The sequence below is a fragment of the Cyprinodon tularosa genome, unplaced genomic scaffold (genome assembly GCF_016077235.1).
Source record: "Cyprinodon tularosa strain WSP-4 unplaced genomic scaffold, ASM1607723v1 ctg38, whole genome shotgun sequence".
NCBI classification, from domain to species: Eukaryota; Metazoa; Chordata; class Actinopteri; order Cyprinodontiformes; family Cyprinodontidae; genus Cyprinodon; species Cyprinodon tularosa.
In genome coordinates, this window is record NW_024039096.1 from 2,932,390 (window position 1) to 2,954,064 (window position 21,675).

Here is a 21,675-nt window from a genome sequence, read left to right on the forward strand (position 1 = left end):
GTGCTTCTGTTTGAATAGAAAAGCTCTCACAGCAGATTAAATGGCACTCTGTCATTCTCCCTCCATTCACCACCTCCATTATTAGATATTTAAAAAAAAAAAATGCAGGATTTCTAGTTGAGGTCTTTACTTTTTGCCAAACCCTAATCCTCAGCATGTTTTATTTCACTCATCGCTACTGTGAGAGTCTTTGTTCATCGTGTAGCTTAAATATTGAAGAGAAACACAGAATGTAGAGGTGCTGAAAGCTTGAAAATAACATCTAAAAGAAAGGATGTTGGCCTTTTTGGCGACGGTACCAAAAAAGTGCCAATCCCCCTCGAATGGACTCAGGAGAGCCACACACACGCGCCCCGAGCTCTCCTGCAGTGTGCCGCATGTAGATGAAGGTTCAGCAGTCAAACTAAGGTTGTGCCTGAGGTGCCGTCTGCCGCAGCCTTTGCCCATGTCTGCTGCATAGACTCTGCCAAAGCGACTGGCACGGCCGGAGTCCCCGATGGAGCAGACTCAAAGCGGCGCTCTCTTCCATCCTATCGCCACACAGGCAGCTGCTGATAACGCACACTGAGGATGGCATGACAGCATCCATGCCTTTAAGCACAGACACGAGAGGAAAAACAAATCCATGTAAGCCAATAAGCTCATGAAAAACACTTGAAAAGGCTCCCCTGCTCGCCGAACACACGTCAGGAGCTGGAGAGAGGAACCTTTCTAAGCAGCAATTACACACAAAGCTTTTTAGTTTACATGAACATTTAAGACAAGAGCTTTCCAAGCTGAAGATCGTCCCAATCAGATCCATCAGGTTAGAAACTACCCCCGACTGACAGAAGGAAGGGAGCAGGACTGGGCAATTAATTTTGCAATATAGTTGAAATTTAACGAAAAAAATTGCAGAGGCACTGATTATTAATTAAGCTATATTTAACAAGAGTAAGACACTACATTTCTTCCATCAGCCATTTAAGTTGTGGTTAAACATTTAAAGTGGGTTTGTTACCACACAGAAAGGTAGAGAGAGTTACAGCTAGCACATAGATCCACGCATGCAAATTAGGGATGGAACGGTTTATGAAAACCGTCCGAACCGTTCGGTTCGACTGTCTCGGTTCGGTTTGCGTGTGTTGCGTTCGGTTCATGCGCTGCTCCTTTTTCTCATAGGCGAAGCGTTTACACTCCAGAGCAGAAGGTGGCGGTACTGCGACCAAAGAGAACCACCAGTAGTAAACAAGAAGAAGAAGAAGCGAAGCAGCGTAGCCGGGTGTAGCAGAAAAAAATCAGTTGTTGTGGAGAATTGTGTGGGTATGGCGAGTGGGAAAGAACAGTAGTTGGAAGACGCGCCAGCAGCACTTTATAGGTCTGCTGTATGGGACCACTTTGCATTTAGAGTGACCTACGATGACGGCGGAAAGAAAGTGGTGGATAAAAGTGAAACAGTGTGCAACATTTATGCAGCAGTTGTTGTTTATGCTAACAGCAACATGACCAACATGTCATGCTAACCCCGAAATCCCACATACTCCGTCAGCGCTCAGCGCTCCGCCCCGCTGCGCACCAGACCGCCTGCACAAAGCAAAGCCTACAGCCTCCACTGTGACTCCCGTCCGCTCCGCTCTGAGTTCCTTGGAGATCGTAGAGGGCATGCGCCAGATGGTTAAATTCAAAGCAGCAAAACATGCGGAAATGATCCAGGGTTTCTGCGGATCATTTAAAATAATTACAATTAATTAATTTTTTGGGATTTTTTTATTTTTTGGTGTAACAATAAACATATACCGAACCGAAAACCGTGACCATGAAACCGTTAACCGAACCGAACTGTGGATTCTGTTAACCGTTCCACCCCAATGCAAATAGAAGCAAACACATTTTCACTCAACGGTTACAGTAAAATCCTGCAAAAATGGATTCTAGGCAAGCAAGCTTTTAAAGAGAACTTGAAACATTTACAAGCTTGAGGTTAGCGCAAAAGAAAAGCGAAACAAAATCACAGTTTTGGTTAAAGGTACACTATGCAACCGGTGTTGATTTTCCAGCGAGGCTCCCCCCAGAGGGCGAAAGTAAAAGTGCACTGTCGTAAATATGCACAGCTGCTCTCCTGGTTTCTCCGTCAAGCCAGGCGCGGTTGTTTTGAGCTTAGCAGCGAATGACTAATGCTGCGTTCACACTGGACGTAGCTGGCGCGACAGAAGCAGCGAGTTTACATGCAAAGTCAATGGTTGACGCACGTCAAGGCGCAGCAAAAGGTCCAGCGGCGCGTTTTGAGCAGCAGGCGCAGCACGTCTGAGCAGCTGAAGCAGCGCGTCAGGTGCGTTTAAGCATCTGACGCAGGGAGAGAGACACAGCGCTGATGATCACTCCTCTTAAACAGTTTATTGACGCCTAAATTAACTTAAAATGCAGAAAACTGCCGGCAGAATATGCAGTTTGGATTATTTAGATGAAAAACACCTACCAGCTGCCGCGGTGAACAGCGAGGAGGCAACCCGGCCAGAGGCTGCTGATGAAGGGATCCATACTGTCGGCGCCCCGCTGGTATGTGGGGGTCTGAGCGGCTCCGACAGAAAAAATATTGAAGGCAGGATAATAATCTGAATGAACTGACTGCACTGATTACGTTTTCAGGTATATTTTCTCACTTAAACACATATTAAAACTACTTTATTCCCACTGATCACAGCAAATATAGCTGCAAGGCAGAGAAAGGATAGTGAAGCTCCGCCCAACGCGCGTCAGACACACTTTTGCACCGCGCAGCCAGAGTAGCAAAGCTGCTTCAGCCGCGCGTCAGAACTAACTGGTACAAGCAGTAAAAATGAAGCAGCAGACGCGATTTTGCTGCTTTTGCTGCGTGAACGTAGCATAACTGCACAAATATTGCCACTGTGCTAGCAACGAGAATGCTTTAACTGGGGGCGTGTAGCAGTTCTCGCCGTAAAGCAAGACTGACTCTCACGAGACTTCTGAGCCTGTGGGTGCGGGTCGGTGCTCCTGCAGTTGCAAGTGCAGTATTTCCCCCACAGACCACCAGGGCGGCCGAGAATACCTTTGTTCAACCTGAAATGACTCATTTAATCATCCAAAACGATATGGAACACATTAATTAACTGAAAAATGTTGCATACTGCCTTTAAAAATAATCGCAAAACCATCCCAAAAACCATGCTAAAGTGCCATCTACAGTGGCAAGCATGTGCTATATGTGCCCTTTGTTCTGATTTCTGTGTACGCCAATGCCGTCAATGCTTGGATACCTGACAGCAGACCCCTTTGGACCAGCAGATGGAGGATTCATGGAGTTCCTGGTAAAGACAAGGAAACCTCCTTCTAGATTTAATCAGCGAACCAGAAATATGTCTGATAAAGTAAGGGTCAGATCTATTTGGTCACTTAAAGAAAAGCGACGCTCAAACTGCTGTGAAACGGCTCTCTGGCCAGTTTAGGCCTGTAGCTTCAATATGTAACACCTCAAAATTTTTTATATTTAATATGGCTTCATTAACTTCACATTTTTATATTAATGTGCACTTTCACCATTGACTGTAAAAATGGTGGCAGTGTGCTCCTGCAGCACAGTTCTCTTGGAAACCACTGAATGGGCAGCTGAGTCCACAAAGCCTCAGTTAGAAAGGCCTGACCAATCTGCAGATTTAGCTGTGATAAAAGTTTTTATTTACATGATGTGTGTCAATTTCTGACAAGGACTACAAGTTCCCCATTTTTTGTATTTTCATTTATATTGCAGCTACTGTCACTTTAATAATCAATATCCAAAGAAGGGAATGGTCAGGACATTAGAAAGGTGTGGCCCGAAGCTAACCGCCTTGCAGCTGGAAAGCCCTAATGGCAGAAACAACATGTTTGGTAGAGAGATGTTTTTACCATCAGCCAAGCCAGGAGATGGATGTGTGGATCCACCCAGGAACAGAAATCCAGTCGGTCCTGTGGGCTAAAAACCCTACAGCAGTTTTAGACACTAAGGAGCTCAATTCCATCCTCAGTTGGGATTTTTATTAAATACTTAACCACTCAGTTCTAACATGGAAACCACTTGCTCTAGATTAAATAAATTCTTGACTTGAGGTGAAATAGTGGGTAGCACTGCTGCCTTGCAGCAAGAAAGTTCAGGGTTCGATTCCCGGACTGGGGTCTTTCTGCATGGAGTTTGCACGTTCACTAACCTGACTCCGCCAGATGGATTTGCTCCGCATATCCATCTGGAAACCTTCTGTTTAAGTAATTTTGGGAAGGGGCGAAAATACTGGTTAGCTGATTGGCCTATGTTAGTGATAGACGGGCCAAATAAAACAATCAGCGATCAACGAAGCATATGACGTACTAACAGAGCGACGACGAAAACACAACCACAAGTCAGGCTACTCTTGCCGAAACCAGTCGGGAGAAGAGCAAAAACATCTTTTCCTCTGAGAAAAGCCTCCAGAGCAGTGTTTTGCTCTTCTTTCAGTGAAGAAATAATCTGTAATTCCGACAAAACTTGCTCGATAGCCACGCTAACGCTAGTTTCATCGGCTGAAGCCGCCATGTTCTTTAGACTGAACTGTCGCGCTTCTCGTTGCGTCACACCTCAACCCGCCTCAAAGCCGACGCTGATTGGACGTTCGTTTGGTGAACGGCTCCAAATTTTCTTTAACGGAAAGTAGCCAGACTGATCTGCGAGTGAAACCTTGAAAGCTCGCTAGATCAGGATGGTCTCACGAGGCTACATGTTCACCCCTTGCATGCGTGGGTTCTCTCCGGGTACTCCAGCTTTCTCCAAACCTCTAAAAACATGACTGTTAGGTTAATTGGCTTCTCTAAATAGTGTGTGTGTGTGTGCTTCTTTGTTGCCCTGCAACAGACTGGCAATGTGTTGAGGGTGTACCCCGGCAAGGCCTGATGCTAACGATCGCTAAGCGGGAGAAAATGGATGGATGGAAATTCTTGACTACATTGAATCTGTTATTAAAGCGTTGACCCTAAATAGATATAAAATATGACAATTATACAGAAAAATATTGGCTTTTTTAACAATAGTAATGAGGAAGTCAATAATTGTTCCTTCAGAATGTATTTCATGTTATAAGACTGACTGCTTTTTGAGTAATTTAGCTTAATTGTGTAGTTCAAAAATTTTTTTTGTAAATAAATATTTGCCCCCCACTAATTTATCTCATTTTTTGCAACATCTAGCTAACCTTTGAACAAACTAAATAAAAAACACCTTTAAATTATTTACAATTATGAAAACATTCTGACAAAGATCCTGCAGCGAGACGGTAAAATAAGGGTCACATGAGATGAAGGTTTCCTCGGTTCCCATGCTTTCCATGGCGATGCGTCTTCCTCTCACTCTGTAACTCAGTGTTCTCTTCTATAGTGGAAAATATGGAGAGCTCCCTTTCCTGTGATAAAGCTGCAGCCTGAGAGATGGGAAAGAGAGATCCATCATGCTAAGGCATAGGCTTAGCCCGCCAGTCCACACCACATAGACTCGTAAAACATACATGCTCCGTCCATGCATCATTTACCGGGGCCCCTCTGTGCCCAAATAGTGTGGTTTGGCCTCACCGTTCTGAAATCCTGATGCTCTCTGGCTAATCCTGTAAAAGTCTTAATATGTATGAATACTAGGGGTCGTCTTAGGGAGGATAATACTAAACTGCCATCAACCTCTGACTTTATATAAAGTGTAGAAAACTGCTGTGATGTTTTTTTTGTTTAGCTTTTCCCTGTAGAGCCGAAGGCTAAAGGTGCTGTGATGTCGGAAAACATCAATTGGACGATTTAGATTGATAAAAAAAAAAAAAAACATCAATGGCATTCAGAGGGTTGTTCAAACAGTGATGGTTTTAGGTACAGTATGATGCCTGAAAATAGCTTCCTGGGCTTCAGATGTGAAAGGAATGGTTTTCAAAAGGTCACACATCTGGAATGTCAGACATAACACAATGAAATAAAAGATCGCCCTCCATCATAGCTTTACGCAGCTTTGTGTTTCTGTACAGCCAACCACAGTGCGATACAAAAAAAACAACCTGACCACAACTTCTCATTTGGAAATACGAATCCCAGAATAAATGGCTCATAAAGTTGGGACTGAAAGCTCATAAAACGGCCGACAGCTGCTAAGCTGAGACACAACCGGGTCAGGCAGGTTGTTGACTTGTGTCCACATAAACTTAAAAGTGAATAGTGAATAAACAACTGAATCCTAGAAACAATGCAACCTGATCCCAGTGTTAGCGCTGCCATCTGTTGAAGCTGTGAGCTCTGAGACCACAGTGGTCCATCGACGGCCTCCGGACAACCCTCATGACTCTGATCAATCACGCTTCCTTTCTTCACATGTTAATCAAAGCACCCCCCCCCCCCCCCCCCCCAGGAGGTGCTGATCCGTTACACCTGAAATACCTGCACCAAAGCAGGACAGCGATTGGTCTTATATAAGGTGCGTCAGGTGAACGCATCAGGTGTGAGCGGTGGGGATCCAGATGGGGTCTGCACCTGCTGCCTGTCCTCACCCACCCATTGGAGGGCAGATTCCCGGGATGCCACAGGGCAGCTGCTGACAGGCGCTACTTTAGATATTTCCCTTGCTTCTCTCTACCTCCCCAACATGGGGCCTCCAAGGGTCAGCTGCAGAGATGTCTGCGGAGGGCGGTGGGGGTCAAGGAGTTGGCGCGATGACTAGGTTGAGCACTGTGGTTGTGGCCTGCATGCCTTCAGCAAGAGGTGAGCGTCCCAGCTGTACAATTATACCCCTCGATAATCACTTTTACAATCCAAAGCCAGCTCAGGGCTCATGCTCAAGAGGTCTTTTGGTGCTCACGTGACATCCTGTCCCCTGAGTGTGTGCCCTTTGCCACCGCTGACACAACCCCCTTCAACTCTGCCTGGACCGTCCCTCCACTCCTTGATAAGTCTGCTTCTTTTAAGCAAATATTTCATTCACTTGTCTCAGTTTTCTTCACTTGACCAGGAAGATTTTATATATTTTTTTGCCAATAACTAAAGATAAACTGAACAAACTATTTCACATTTTGAGGAGAAATATGCTGCTCTTGCTTCATTAAGGGTATTTAAAAACAGCAGTAAACTGTTTTTACAAACCAGGTAGGATTGCCGTATGCACGTAGAATACCATTTTCTCTGCAGTTTCCCAGCATTTTGCTTAACCCCTAGAACCCTACGAACCCACCGGTGGGACCAGCTGCTACGTGACCTCGTAATTTTAACAAAGCCCCGGTATTGATGTAAAAAACACATTTGGCACAGTTTGGTGACATTTTTGGATAAATGTGCCAAAATGGCCTCTCCGCCTAAGAAATTTCTCACTAATACCATTCTAAAATAAATATGATTCATCTGATTGAGTCCAAATTTGGTATATTTTTACACAACATTTAGATTTAAAAGTCTGTACTACTTTTTTGTGCTATAAATAATATTTTGGTAGTGTTTAGCAATGTTTATTTCAAAGAAAATTTTGGCGAGATTCAAAAAATATTTTGTATTTTGCCCCTAATATTTCAGGCAGGGTCAAAGCTACAATGGTGCTGACACCAGAAAACCATTCATGACATCTTACCTTTACAGAGGTACCAAAAGTTTCTTCTTAAATCTAATAGCTGTGAGGCTATAAGTGATTTACTTTTGTGTGTTTTTGTCAGGCAGAAATTTATTTATACCCCCTTAGGGTGTAAGAGGTTAACAGTGTGCAACTCTGCATTAAACCAGGGAGCCAGCTTTCTATTTTAAAGTTTCGTTTTTTCAAGGGGGCCACAGTGTCCAAGGCAGAAATAGAAACCCCATCAACAAAATCATCAATTTGTAAACGGCAATTAATAAAATGGCTACCCGCTGCAGTATTGTTCAGTGATATATATTTCATAAATGCATTATCTGATAATTATCTGCTTACGTGAAACCTTCTTTTGGAGGAGGAGATCTATATTACAGTAATTTTAAAGGTTATTAAAAAGTGGTCAGAGAGGACACGATTGCGAGGAAATAATGTTATTTCTTTGCATTTATTGCCATATGTCAGCACAAGGTCCAAAGTATGAAGATGAGAATGAGTGCGACTATTCACATTTTGAACGAAGCCAATAAAGCGTAAGATAGCATTAAAGGCTGCAATTAAGCTATCGCCTTCAATGTAGACATGGATGTTAAAATCCACCAGTATAATGACCTTATCAGTATTTAACACTAAATCAGATATGAACTCTGAACCTCATCTAAAAATTAACAGTAAGGACCTGGTACCTGGTAGATGATACAAAGTTACAAAAAGAAGAGGTTTTGTTGCTTTGCAATTTGGATGAGGGAAACTGGGGGTCAAACATTTAAATAAGTTGTAATTATTAACTGCCTTCGGAGTAATCATTAAGTCAGACTAAAAGATTGTTGCTACCGCTCCTCTTCACCCAGAATTTCTGGCTATGTAAAAATGTAAACAACTGGAAGTAGTTTCCTCATTTATGCTCTTCTTATTCTGTTTCTGCATCCAAGTTTTTGTACGGAAACATAAATCATTTTAATTACCAAAAATTAAGTCATTAACTAAACCAAATTTAATAGTTTAAACTTTTTTAATTAGGTTATCATGATTTACACCATTAGGATTCTTTTCTAACTTATTTGATTTTGATTGTGGCCAAGTCTGCATGGAGTAATGTGTTGGTAGCAGTAGAGAAGCTGCAAATAGGTGCTTCAATGTGGCTCCACTCCAAGCCTTTCCTGGATGACACACATTTATTAGTGCACCAAATCCTTCAGATTTGGGGGGTTTAAAATACAGTTTTGTTACATTTTCTACAAACATTAAAGGAGAAATTCACTTTAAAAACAACTTTAACGTATAGAACTAATAGAAACTTACTAGACAGTTAAAGGAAAAAAGTTATCTTTCTATTGAAGTAAAAAGAAATGTATTAGGCAGTGATTTTTTAAGAGGTTTTCCAAGGGAATGTACTTAATAATCTACTTTTGTTTCTTCTTTTAAATTCCTCCTTTATTTATATAGCATTTAAAAAGCAATAACAGAACCAAACTGCTGCACAAAAGCAGAAATATAAACACAGTTTAAATTAACTAAAAACAAATAAAATCGATATAAAAAATAAGTAAAAACAATTTAGAAATAAAAAAACTAACCAAAAAAACTACCAACATCCTTTTTAAGTGCTCAAAACCAAAAGATGAGACTTCAAAAGAAATTTAAAAAAGGTCAAAGTTGAAGCCTGCTTGATATCCAGTTTTGGACCAGCTACAGTTTCATGAAAACAAATGGATGGACTGACGGACGGACAGGCGCTACTTTCTTTTAGCATGTGATCCTGTGGCTTTGACTTTTCCACAGAAAGCATAAAGACTCATCTAAGTTACTGGCAGCAAATGATCTTCCATTATAAAGAATTAGATGATGGATAAAGTTAGAAAAAAAAACAAAGACAAACAAAGACAATGTTCGAAGACGAGGGACTAAATTCAGCCAGTCAGTCAGAGGAGCACAACTATGGAGCAGATCCAAAACTGTGGACACATTCTGAAAATTTGCATGAAAACTAACCGGTCGAGGAACCATAGATCATTTCTAATTAGGCTCTTTTACTCTTTATAGTCTGTTGACGTGTTTTGTGTCTGTGTTTGCCTTCCTGTAGAAACGTCTGTGTTGTTAAATTTTTTTTTTATGTTTTTACCTGCCTTAGGATAACAGATTAAATTTAACTCCGTCATATTTATACTGAAAAATTTGCAGAACATTGATTAATGTGAATTGTCCTAATTGAAATAAAATAAATAATAAAATAAATAAGTAAAAAATTGTTAATCGACTTCTTGAGCAAAATTCGTCAAATAATTGTTGCCGACCTTGATGGCTGTATTTCTGTCACAGTCGATCAGAATTTTTTGAATCTGGTTGTTTTTAACTTTTTAAAGACTTATTTGAACTTCTGATGGAAAAACATTTTGACGACGCTCCAGAGGATTTATCCCTTTCACTGCCATGGAGATACGTTTCAAAAATATACAAATGTTGTTGTTTTTTCAGGATGCTCCTTGGGATCTCAGGGCTGTAAAAAACTAAAAGCTTTTCAGAACTGAGGACATCAATCAGCTGGGAGAAGTGGTTCCCAGACCAATCTTGCTAGCGCTGCTGCTTTAAGCCAAGATCTGCAAGATTTTTTTAAAACCTGCTGTAGGTTCTCCTTTAAATGCTACTGTTAATTGATGCTATAACATACAGAAGATTATGGAACTACTTTTAATGCATAATATAATCAAATTCCTATGGAAGAAAAAGTATCTGACTGACTTTTGTTTGTTGTTGATATTTCTGATACAAAGATAAAGCCACAACAGGAAATCTTTCAAACAAACATGCATAGAGTAACATCCAGCAAATTTATGTAAACCTTTATTTTTATTACAGTCATGTTTAAGGAAGAGGATTAGGGCCAGTGGAAAAAAAAAGTGAACTGATTTTTAAATTTCGTTTCAGTTTAGTATGGGAAAAAAGTCAGAATTCTGAGAAAAAAGTCAGAATTCTGAGAAAAAAGTCTGAATTCTGACATTAAAGTCAGAATTCTGACATTAAAGTCAGAATTCTGACTTTTTTCCCATGTTAAAATTTAAAAATCAGTTAACTTTTTTTTTCAGTGGCCCTAATCCTCTTCCGTAAATGTTCTAAAACTTGTTGCCTAATTTATTTCATGTTTTCAAGACCTAAACTCATATTTTTTAAACTTAGATTTTAAAAGTTGAATTAATAAAATCCCTAAAACCTATTACCAGTATGCTCAACACTAAAGGCTTTAAAAAGGGACAGCGGAAATCCGATCCAACGTTTATACGCGGTACAAAAAAGACAAAAAATAAAGGTATTTTTACTCCCCTGACCTGTTTAAATGTTGTAAAATTTTCTAAAGGGTTCGTGAGCTGATTAAATTACAGAAAGCTTCATAAAATATGAGCAGAACATTCCTGTCATACAACCAGCACCAGAGGGGTTCAGTCTTTAATAAATAGACGACAGTCTATTGACCCACTGTTGACTTTTTTAAATGTGCAATATTTATTTGTACCTATCGTATAATTTACTCTTTTAGATTAGACTATTTTGTTCTTTATTTTCTTTTGTACATTGCTAATAATTGTGCACAATTCTGTGTATGCCACCGTCACATCCAAATTTCCCCATTTCAGGAAACTTCTTATATTTTCTTATCTTATCGAATCTGTTTAACCTTTCTCCCACTTGGATTATCAATGTTTCCATCAGATTGTAAAATTTAACAGAGCTATGGGTGATGAGAACGAGAACAGAGATAAAATATATGAAATTTGATTTGCCAAAGCTGCTTATTTACGAGCTTTCTACCGACAGAATTGGTCAAACTAAACCTTTTTAACCGGACTATTAAGTTACATTTCCTTGAATCAAACCTTAACTGCATTTGAAAACAAATAATATTGTTTTCTGTAATTGTACTAGCTTAAAACTTTCCATTTAGATTGTGCGGCGTACTTAAAAAAGGTTGAATTTGCTGCGAGTTTCTCCACATCTGCAACTGTCTGCCTGTGTTAATCAGATCTGAGTAAAAACACACAAGCAGTCAACATGGGGTCAAGGCATTTATAATCAAGAGCTTAACCACCTTTAAATACCTGCGTGAACGCTGAGTTTAATGGGATTTTTGGGGGTTTTCTGTAAAAAATATACACATTTTGTCGCTTTTCTCCCGTTTTTACACCAATAAAGAAAAAAAAATTCACATGTAAAACTATTTTGTAGCAACTCAAGCCACACAGCACCTGTTTATCTATCCTCCCTTCTAAGCCCGTCCACATGTAGCTGTGTTTGGTCTTTGTGTGGTCAGGCGTGTTTTAATGGAGCGTAATCAGCCCACTAAGGGATCAGGTGAGGCCTAATCCATGTGGTCTTTAGACGTCTGAAGGACAGGTGAAAACCTGGGTGTTCAGTAACCCAAGTCGACCAAAAACATAATAGTTCTTACTCTGTAGTGCGGACCGCCGCCTTACTTCACAGCGCCTGTGCTTGACCTGCTTGTTCACTCGGAGTGTCCATTTTCCACAACAAGAGCCGGAACAAGAACAGGTTGCGTGTGGTTAGCAGCGTAACGCGAGGTGAAATGTAACACCCAACGACAGGGTACTTAGCTGGCTTCCTGTGTGAAGGAACCCAACGTCTGAAATATGCTTTAGGTCAAACCTCCCAAAAGTTTGTTGGAAATTCAGCAATATATTGACGGTCCTAATGAAAGAGTGTAAAAACTCTTAAATCAATATTTTAACTGTATATAAGTAAAATCAAACTCTTCTTTTGAGATAATTAAAATAACTCCTCACTACACTGCAAAAAATCTAAATCTAGATAAGTCATTTTTTCTTAAAATAAGTGCATTTATTCTTGGACTGAAGAGGTAAAAGAGACATTTTGCCAGTGGAACAAGACAATTTACACTTAAAATAAGAAAACACAATTGCATTGTCTTATTTCAAGTTCATTTTATCTAATTATCTTATTTTAAGAGTAAAATTACTCATTCCATTGGCAAACTATCTCATTTACCTGCTCAAATTAAGGGTGAATACACTTAATTTAAGACATTTTTACTTATTTCTAGATCGTTTTTGCAGTGTAGTTCCATCAAACAAATGTAGACACAATTTGTTTTAAATTTATTTATTAATTTCAATTCAATTTATCTTTATTGTCATTGTCACAAGAATAATGAAATTTTAAAAAGTGCCATCGATCAGTGCATATGCTTAAAAAAAACAAAACAAAAACAGTCAAGCAGAAGGCTTAAAACTGGAACTAATAGGGAAACCATTACGTTTTATGGTCTTTGGTGGTAGCTAATTTTCCTCAATATATATTGTGACTTTCACTTTAAGTGGAATTCACAATATATCTGAAATAATTAATCGAATTAATTGAATATTTTAATTATCTGCAACTAATTTAGTAATTGATTAATTGTTAACAGGATTATAGAGACTCTAAAACATGCCTCTGATGACAGAGCGACCCACTTAGAGCAGCAATTAAAACACAATTGTAAAAAAATATATACCGGTAAACACTTTGTATTTAAGATAAAAAAAAAAACGCTCTTGTCTGTCAATATGCTCTATCCAGAACTCCTCAAGTAGAAAGTTTTAGTTCCACTTGGTTTAAATCTTTAAACAATCTTCTTTAATGAACCTTTTGCTATCTTATTATTAACCGATTCATTGAGAAAATAATCCAAAGTTTAATCAATTTGCAAAATTATCGTTACCTGTATCCGGACGGTGATTTGGATTATCACCAAAACGTAATAATTGATTGTCAGTCATGATACGCACCTTCTCAGCAATATCAATCCAAACACAAAAAAAAAAAAAACAAATAGCTCAAATTTTATGGATTTAAATCACTTGTGATCAAATAAGTCCAGATGTTGAATACCATTTAATTTCATCTAAATATGCTAAAGTCATTTCAGTAAATAATAATATAGTGATCAAATTAACTTTTCTGCATAAGCTTAACAACCCTAGAAAAGTAAGAAATCAGAGATGCAAAATTGATTTGATTACAAATAGAGAAACTCTAAAAAAGATTATGAAACCTTTTAAAGCTGTACAGCTTCTTCTGCTATGAAATAAATCACAATAATGAACCATTTTTTGGTTGATCAGCTAATCTTCGAACATGTGTCTCCATTTCACTTAGTGGTTTTAAGTAAAAAAAATAAGTGAATAAATAAAAGGGGCAATAATACTTTTACAAAGTATTGAATATTGATTTGTTTGTGCTTTGTGTTTGCGCTGCAAAAAACAAAATCTAGATAAGTAAATTTTTTCTTAAAATAAGTGCATTTGTTCTTGAATTGAGGAGATAAAAGAGACATTTTGCCAATTGAACAAGACAATTTACACTTAAAATAAGAAAACACAATTGCATTGTCTTATTTCAAGTGCATATTCTCGAATTATCTTATTTTAAGAGTAAAAATGCTCTTTCCATTGGCAAACTACCTACTTAGAATAAGGATAAATACAGTTAAGCCCCGTTCACGCGAAGTCAAAACGAACACGAAACGCTAATATTTTCCGGAACGTTTGTCGTAAAGACGGAGACGTAAAATAAATGTGATCGTCCAAACGAATGCATAAAAACGCTGCAAAATGTATGCCAGGCCTGTAAGTGGCGCTGTGGTGCCAAAGCAAAAATAGGCGACGAAATGTTGGGCATGCGCACTAATATTTATACATGGTTGCCCTGCGGGTCCATTTTCGTGGTTCAGTCAAATTCAGGTGCTGAACTATGTCGTCGATATTGCTCTGTTCTTCCTGGAGATATTCCTGAAGAAGAAGATTCTGTTGTAAGCCCGACAGCAGGGTGAGTAACATGAGCAGCAACCATTCAACACAGTACGGCGCCATTGTTGTTGTGATACTGTGATACTGCATGCGTGTTTAGAGGCGGCGCTATGACGCATGCGTGTAAGAAAAAAAATGTGGTTAGAGCTTAAAGATGGAAACGCGAAAACGGCGTTTCAAAATCTTCCCACTCTGAAGGCTGAATAAAAAAAAGATCGTTTACAGACCCCCGAAACGCCGGCTTCGTATGGATGAGAGGCTGGTTTGGTGAAAAATTTGTGCGTTTAGGCCAGGGTTTGGCTTTGTGTGGATGGGGCCTTAATTTAAGACATTTTTACTTATTTCTAGATAGTTTTTTCAGTGATGTTTTCTTGCAATCAAGTCCATAAGTCGCGCTTCTAAACAACAGATATTTCATAAACGAACCACAGCAATAAAACCTAAAGAAAAAACATCCCTAAAACGACTGCAGGCGAGCAGCACAGAGGTTAAAAGGAACTTTCTAAAGGACTTTGTTGGTTTAAGCAACGCAATCAGAGCAAGTTCTTGGTTTGGATAAGCATGAGTGAAGCAGCAGAAAACACCTCTCTATGCCCTCAAACCAACATCTCTGAAAGAGCTCCGTTTAGGCACAGTAAGAGCCATCAGCAGGAGGACTCTGACAAGATGAACTCCTGCAGAGTAGACCTTGCTCTTCTAGTTATTTATTCTTCTTTCTAATTCAAGGGTCTTTTTGTTTTGTTTTTCGGCTTTAATAGGCAGCATTAAGGTGGACCGGCACTGAGGTCTGTCCTTGGAGCCGCGATCCAAATTCCTGAGAATCTTGGCAACTTCTCGGGATAGATGGGACCCTCATGGATATAAACCCCACAATGGATGAATAGGTAAACAGAGGAGTGTGAAAGAGTGATGGCAAAAAGAGAATGTTCACTCTCAGCGAGGCACAAAGAGGGTGGTGTGTGAGTGGGAGATGGGAGAAAGCCAAAAATGTTTAAGGAGGGGGGGGCTCTAAGGGGAGTTCTTGGTTGGTTAGTGCAAAAAGTTTGGTCTTTGGGCTTTTAGGTGGTGCTCTGCATAGTGTTAACTCAATCAAAGGGTGAATTATACCTCCTGAGACACTCAGGTAACCTTTCATTATGGCCCTAATCCTTCTTAATAACAGAGCCGCAATGGCGGCAATGGCCCATTAGACAGAGAGCCACTGAGAGGAAGAGCCATTATTCCCCACAGGCCTGCAGAAATGTGAACACACACCAACACTCACAGATTCTGGGCAGTGACAGATGAAATCAATCACACGTTTGACATGAGCTACGGAAGCTCCTCCACCAGGAAAAGGAGACATTAAGGCAGAGGGAATCAGACACGGATTCTCTGTAAACAAACTGTGGGAGAAATAATGTTTTTAACCTTCCAGGGAAACAAAAACGCCATCACTAAATGCTCACTTCCTTTACATAGTGACACCAAAACGGGTTTAAAGAAGCTACTGTTTCAGAACTGCAAACATTTTGCTCTTAAATTTACTCAGTTTCACAGAAAAGCACTGTCCCTCCCCTACATATTGCTGCACACTGCTGCTCAGCGGGCTGAAATAACTTACAACTAATTCTAGGGATGCACGATATAATCGGCCCCCTATCGGTATCGGCCTGTATCGGCCTTAAAACTGAATATCGGACATCGGCCACCCCACCGATATTTAACCGATATTTGATCAGCTTCTGAATTTCTAAAGTCTAAAAAAACAAAAAAAATTCTACTTCTTCTTCTTCCTCAAAAACTTCTTTTTTACAGACTTAAAAACTTCTAAAGACGAGGGAAAAAATATTGATACATTAAAATATCACAATATCTTCATATGCTGATATATTGCCATTTAAAAACACCATATCAATCTCTTTTACTAATGAAATATTGCTATATGTCATCGTTATGCTACGAAATCCCCCGAAAATTCACGAAATTTTGCCATATTTTTATATGTTGATATATTGACGCGGTATCAACTATTTTACTAACAAAATCTCACAAGAATTTGCAAAATATCACGAGAGTTTGTAACAGAACGATGAAATTTCACGAGATTTTGAAAGTAAAATAGATCGATACCGCGTTTTTAAAAATCAATTTGATATCAGCATATGAAAATATATTTGAGTTTATTATTTTTAAGTGTCAGAAATGGATAACAAAACTGCTATTTTCAATGACTACTTATTTTTGACCAGCTTTAACATCGGTATCGATATCGGTTATCGGCTACATGAGTTTTAAAATATCGGCATATCCGATATCGGCCAAAATCCCAATATCGTGCATCCCTACTTTAAATGCAATCGAAGGGAATTAGTTAGGGATGCACAATATTGGGATTTTTGCCGATATCCGATATGCCGATATTTAAAAACTCATGTAGCCGATAACCGATATCGATACCGATGTTAAAGCTGGACAAAAATAAGTAGTCATTGCAAACAGCAGTTTTGTTATCCATTTCTGAGACTGAAAAATAATATACTCAAATATATTTTCATATGCTGATATCAAATTGATTTTTAAAAACGCGGTATCGATCTATTTTACTTTCAAAATCTCGTGAAATTTCATCGTCCTGTTACAAACTCTCGTGATATTTTGCAAATTCTTGTGAGATTTTGTTAGTAAAATAGAACGATACCGCGTCAATATATCAATATATAAAAATATGGCAAAATTTTGTGAATTTTCGGGGGATTTCGTAGCATAACGATGACATATAGCAATATTTTATTAGTAAAAGAGATTGATATGGTGTTTTTAATGGCAATATATCAGCATATGAAGATATTGTGATATTTTAATGTATCAATATTTTTTCCCTCGTCTTTAAAAGTTTTCAAGTCTGTAAAAAAGAAGTTTTTGAGGAAGAAGAAGAAGTATTTATTTTTTTTTTTTTAGAAACTCAGAAGCTGATCAAATATCGGGTTCAATATCAGTGGGGTGGCCGATGTCCGATATTCAGTTTTAAGGCCGATACCGATAGGGGGCAGATTATATCATGCATCCCTAATTTAAAGCTATAAATGTTTCTGCTTTAAAAAAAGGCAGAGAACGTTATATATTAAAGTTGCTTGTAGTTTAACAGAATGTTTCATTTAATACAACCATCATTTAAGATCTCTTTGTCTGATCTGCTGGTTTAAAACAAACTGTGGTTTAAATTTCCTCATAAACTCAGCAGAGAAGATATGAGCCAGAAATTATCTCAAATTTTAAGCTCCTGATTTTCAGACTTTTGTTGTTTTTTATTCCAAAACAGGCTTCAAACTTTGTTCCAACTGGGTTTGGCTGAAGACGCCCAAGGCGGTCGAGCCTCAAATGTGAAACATAATGAGACGCCTGATAACATCTAATAAAACCAGACCAAACGTAGCTTCAATAAATCAACAGGCCGTGCTGATTTCAGCGGCAATTAGGCTACTTCTGAGAGTTGAGATTCAAAATAAAGATTTGTGGACTGTGACGTGCCTTTATCAGTGATGGATGAGAGGCTAAATAAAACACAAGAAAAACACGATCTATCACTGTGGCAATTTAATGAGTCAGAACAGCCTAAATCAGCTCTTCTCAAAGATTTTCAAAGATCCTGACCCAACGGTAAGCTGGCCCAGACCTAATCCACACTTTAAGGAGGGGAGCTGAACACAGCATAACATACCAGAATATCTAAGAAACATTAATATGGCTGAGCTTCTATAGATGCAGACATGATAGATAGAAAAAGAGTAATCAAAGAGTCATATCACAATAAAGAAGATACAGGCTTATATTAGCTCAGCATGTCAGCGAACTGAATCTGATCACGGTCAGATTAAAGTTTTTTAGTTAAATTAACCCTAATTTGGATTATTCCAGTAATGCGCTGCTGAAATTATACAAACTGATCATGTTTTAGGTCACTTAAATGAAATCTAAAGTTTCATTTTTAACATTTTTTAAATAACAATACTTGATTTGGGGAAAAACAAAAATTTATTTCATTGGAAACTGCAACCTTAAATGACTTCTTATGGCTTTAAGCAGCTTTAAAGGCATGAATCTGTCTGCTACAACCTTTATCCAGGTTGATTTTACAATGTTTTGTTGCAATTTAAGAGAACTTTACATTTTTATTCCTGCCTGCAAATGAAACATCATCTTGATGTTACATGAAAAATAAATGAATTAAATCAAATTAACTGTTTCTCTTTAAATTAAGAGCACTGATTACCCCATTAATGTCATTATTGTCCTTATGGCTGTAAGCAGCTCATTAAAAGCATGAATCTGTCTTCTACCACCTTGATTTTACAATGTTTTGTTGCCATTTAAGAAGACTTTACGTTTTTATTCCTGTCTGCAAATGAAATATAATTTGGTGTTGCATGAAAAATAAATTAATTAATTCAAATTAACTATTTCTCTTTAAATTAAGAGCACTGATTACCCCATTAATGTCATTAATGTCCTTATGGCTGTTAGCAGCTCTTTAAAAGCATGAATCTTTCTTCTATTTACAATGTTTTGTTGCAATTTAAGATGACTTTACGTTTTTATTCCTGTCTGCAAATGAAATATAATTTGGTGTCGCATGAAAAATAAATTAATTAAATCAAATTAACCGTTTCTTTTTAAATTAGGAGCACTCATTGCCCCAAATAATGTCATTCATGCATTAATTTTAAGTTTTACTTGCAAAATAATAGGATGAAAAACAGATTAGTACATTTTAATCAATGTATCCCGAAATAGTTTATGTATAATTTATTCCAGGTTATCTGCTTGTGCATATTATGGTTTTATTAGTAAATATTTACCTGTACCACTCCAGGCCGTTGTCATAGTTGCGGTCAAAGAAGTGCGGCTCCGCTCCCACCGCCCTGATGTCCGGATGAACCCGCAGAAACTCCAGCAGAGCCCGGGTCCCTCCTTTCTTCACCCCGATGATGAGAGCCTGGGGGAGCTTCTTGCTGCCCTCCCCGAGCGGACTGACCTTCCCTGCGAACCTCGGATTAACCACCAGATCCGGGGGCAAAGCGGGAGACTCATCCGCAATCCGGTGGCCGTCCGGCTCCGGTCCGGCGCCGCTCCGGTCGCGCGTCAGCCGCTTGGTTCGCAGGGAGCCTCTGAGCGGCGAGGCGCAGCGCGCGGAGGAGAGGAGGTGCAGGAGGAGGAGAGGAGCGAGGAGGGAGCAGAGCATGACCACCGCTTTCCTGGGGAGGATGCCTCGGGAAGGGGCGTCCAGTTTGCGGATGCGGCTAAAAGCCATCCCGGCTCCGGTGAAGGAGCCTCAGCCATACTAAGCGATCATCTCCCAGTCCACTTGCCATGAAGAAAAGTAGGAAAATAATCTAATATATGAGCTGTGATGTGAAACATAAAAAAACATAAACAACAACACAAAAAACACATAAGTTTTAAAGATGTCAGTCAGGTAAAGGTGAAATAAACCCAGGTGATAAAGTTAATAAGCCCTCAGGTTACTGTCCGCTTCACTGCGTGGATGCATGATGCTCCTGATTCACCAGCTGCACGTGCAGAGAGTTGTAAACTTGTCTCGAACGTCAATTTTCATGAGTGACACCCCATCCGACCAATGAGAGGGAGAGCAGAGAAGCAAACAACCAATAAGCTTCCAGGTGGGTCGAAATTCTGACTCATTTATTTAAGTACAATACTGTAAAGTTGAAATGTCCATAGATAAAAGGAAACATTTTCTAAATAGTAAAAAAAATAATTATTGAGAAATAATGAAGAGATATTTAGGGGGGAAAAAACACGTTTCTTATTTGTTTTTCATACAGTAAAACATTAAGCTTCCATCTTTATTTGATCCTTTTTCTCATAGCAGCTTCATTTGGTTTGTTAGGCTGTGACTCCATCCTGGAGAGAAATATCAGCTGTGCTGCTGCCACCAACACCTTTGTTTATAGATGTTAGAGATCAACCTGTTTTTTCAGTGCAGTCCTGTTTCTCTGACTGTGACTAACTGGATGTGCTCTCTTCATTCTCTGACATGGGAGCTGGTTCAGAGCTCGTCTGCCTGGCTGTGTGTTTCCTGGACCGGGCCGCCTTTTACAGCTGCCTTTTGTATCTATGCTTCTTTTTCTATGTCTGCTTCTGTCTCCTTGAACCCCAGTCGGCCTCCGCAGATGGTCGCTCACACTGAGCCTGGTTCTGCTGGAAGTTTCTTCCTGTTAAAAGGGAGTTTTCCTCTCCACTGTCGCTACAAGCATGCTTAGTGTGAGGGATTGCTGAAGAGTCAATAAGTCGATGCAATCAACTGGTTTTCCTTAAATAGAACACTTTGAATCAATCTGACTGGACGATCTGGTGAACTGTAAAGTGCCTTAAGATGACCTGTGTTGCGCTATATAAATAAACTGAATTGAATTCTCCTGGAAGGCTATATTTTGTTTAAAGCCTTTATTAAAGTTAGGTTTTCTTATCATCCCATGAAAGCTACTCTTGTTCAGTCTTTATTAGTGATGGTAAAGGTGAAGACATTCATTATGTAAGCTGGGAAAAAACATCTTGAGGGTCGATATTTAGCATTTCTGTCTGAGTTCATACACTGAGTTCATACAGATAAACTCAAAATCATGAACAAAAAATGTGTATGATTTTCTTTATGCATTATTTAGATACACTTAGACGAAACTTTATTGTCATTTTGTTCACACAGTGTATTCAAAATGAAATTTCAGTACATACAGCTTTTCAACAGTGAATAAGCAGCAGCTTAGCTGTGAAATGGACATTTTCATTTATAAAGTGCAGCAGTAATCAAAATGTAAACAGTGTTGGAGTGACGCGGTGCAAAAGTCGCTGATGTGGTTCAGGGCTGTGCAATATAAGTAGATAAATATGATGCAAAGGGATCATACTTCAAAAAAGGGATCATATTGTACAAAACAAAGGGATTTGAAGATTTGCCATGTCGTGCAAGTATGATGTTTACAAAAGAGAAAAGATGCTAAAATAAGAGGTAACACACTGCAAAAATGATCTAGAAATAAGTAAAAATGTCGTAAATAAGTAAAAAGGTAAATGAGATAGTTTGCCAATGGAATGAGTAGTTTTAGTCTTAGAATAAGATAATTAGATAATGCTGATGAAGATTCTCAGTCATCCAGTCACAGATGAATGGGAAATAGACAGGTTTCAGATATTACAGGCTAACGATGGAACCAAACGCCCCATTCATCGGTTACCATTTGCATGTTTCCAAGCGATACAAGGCTTTGTCTATAT

At 38.9% G+C, this 21,675-nt stretch overlaps 1 protein-coding gene across 1 annotated transcript in view; it reads right to left on the bottom strand.

The window, feature by feature from the left end:
- The window catches only part of LOC119791037 (heparan sulfate glucosamine 3-O-sulfotransferase 3A1-like), a 65,632-nt gene extending 45,817 nt beyond the window's left edge, over window positions 1-19,815 (bottom strand). Inside the window, exon 1 of the mRNA XM_038296872.1 lies at window positions 19,239-19,815. Coding sequence (XP_038152800.1) covers window positions 19,239-19,690 — 452 coding nt within the window. The 5' untranslated portion in view covers window positions 19,691-19,815. The remainder of the gene's footprint in view (window positions 1-19,238) is intronic.
- Window positions 19,816-21,675: the final 1,860 nt, after the last annotated feature.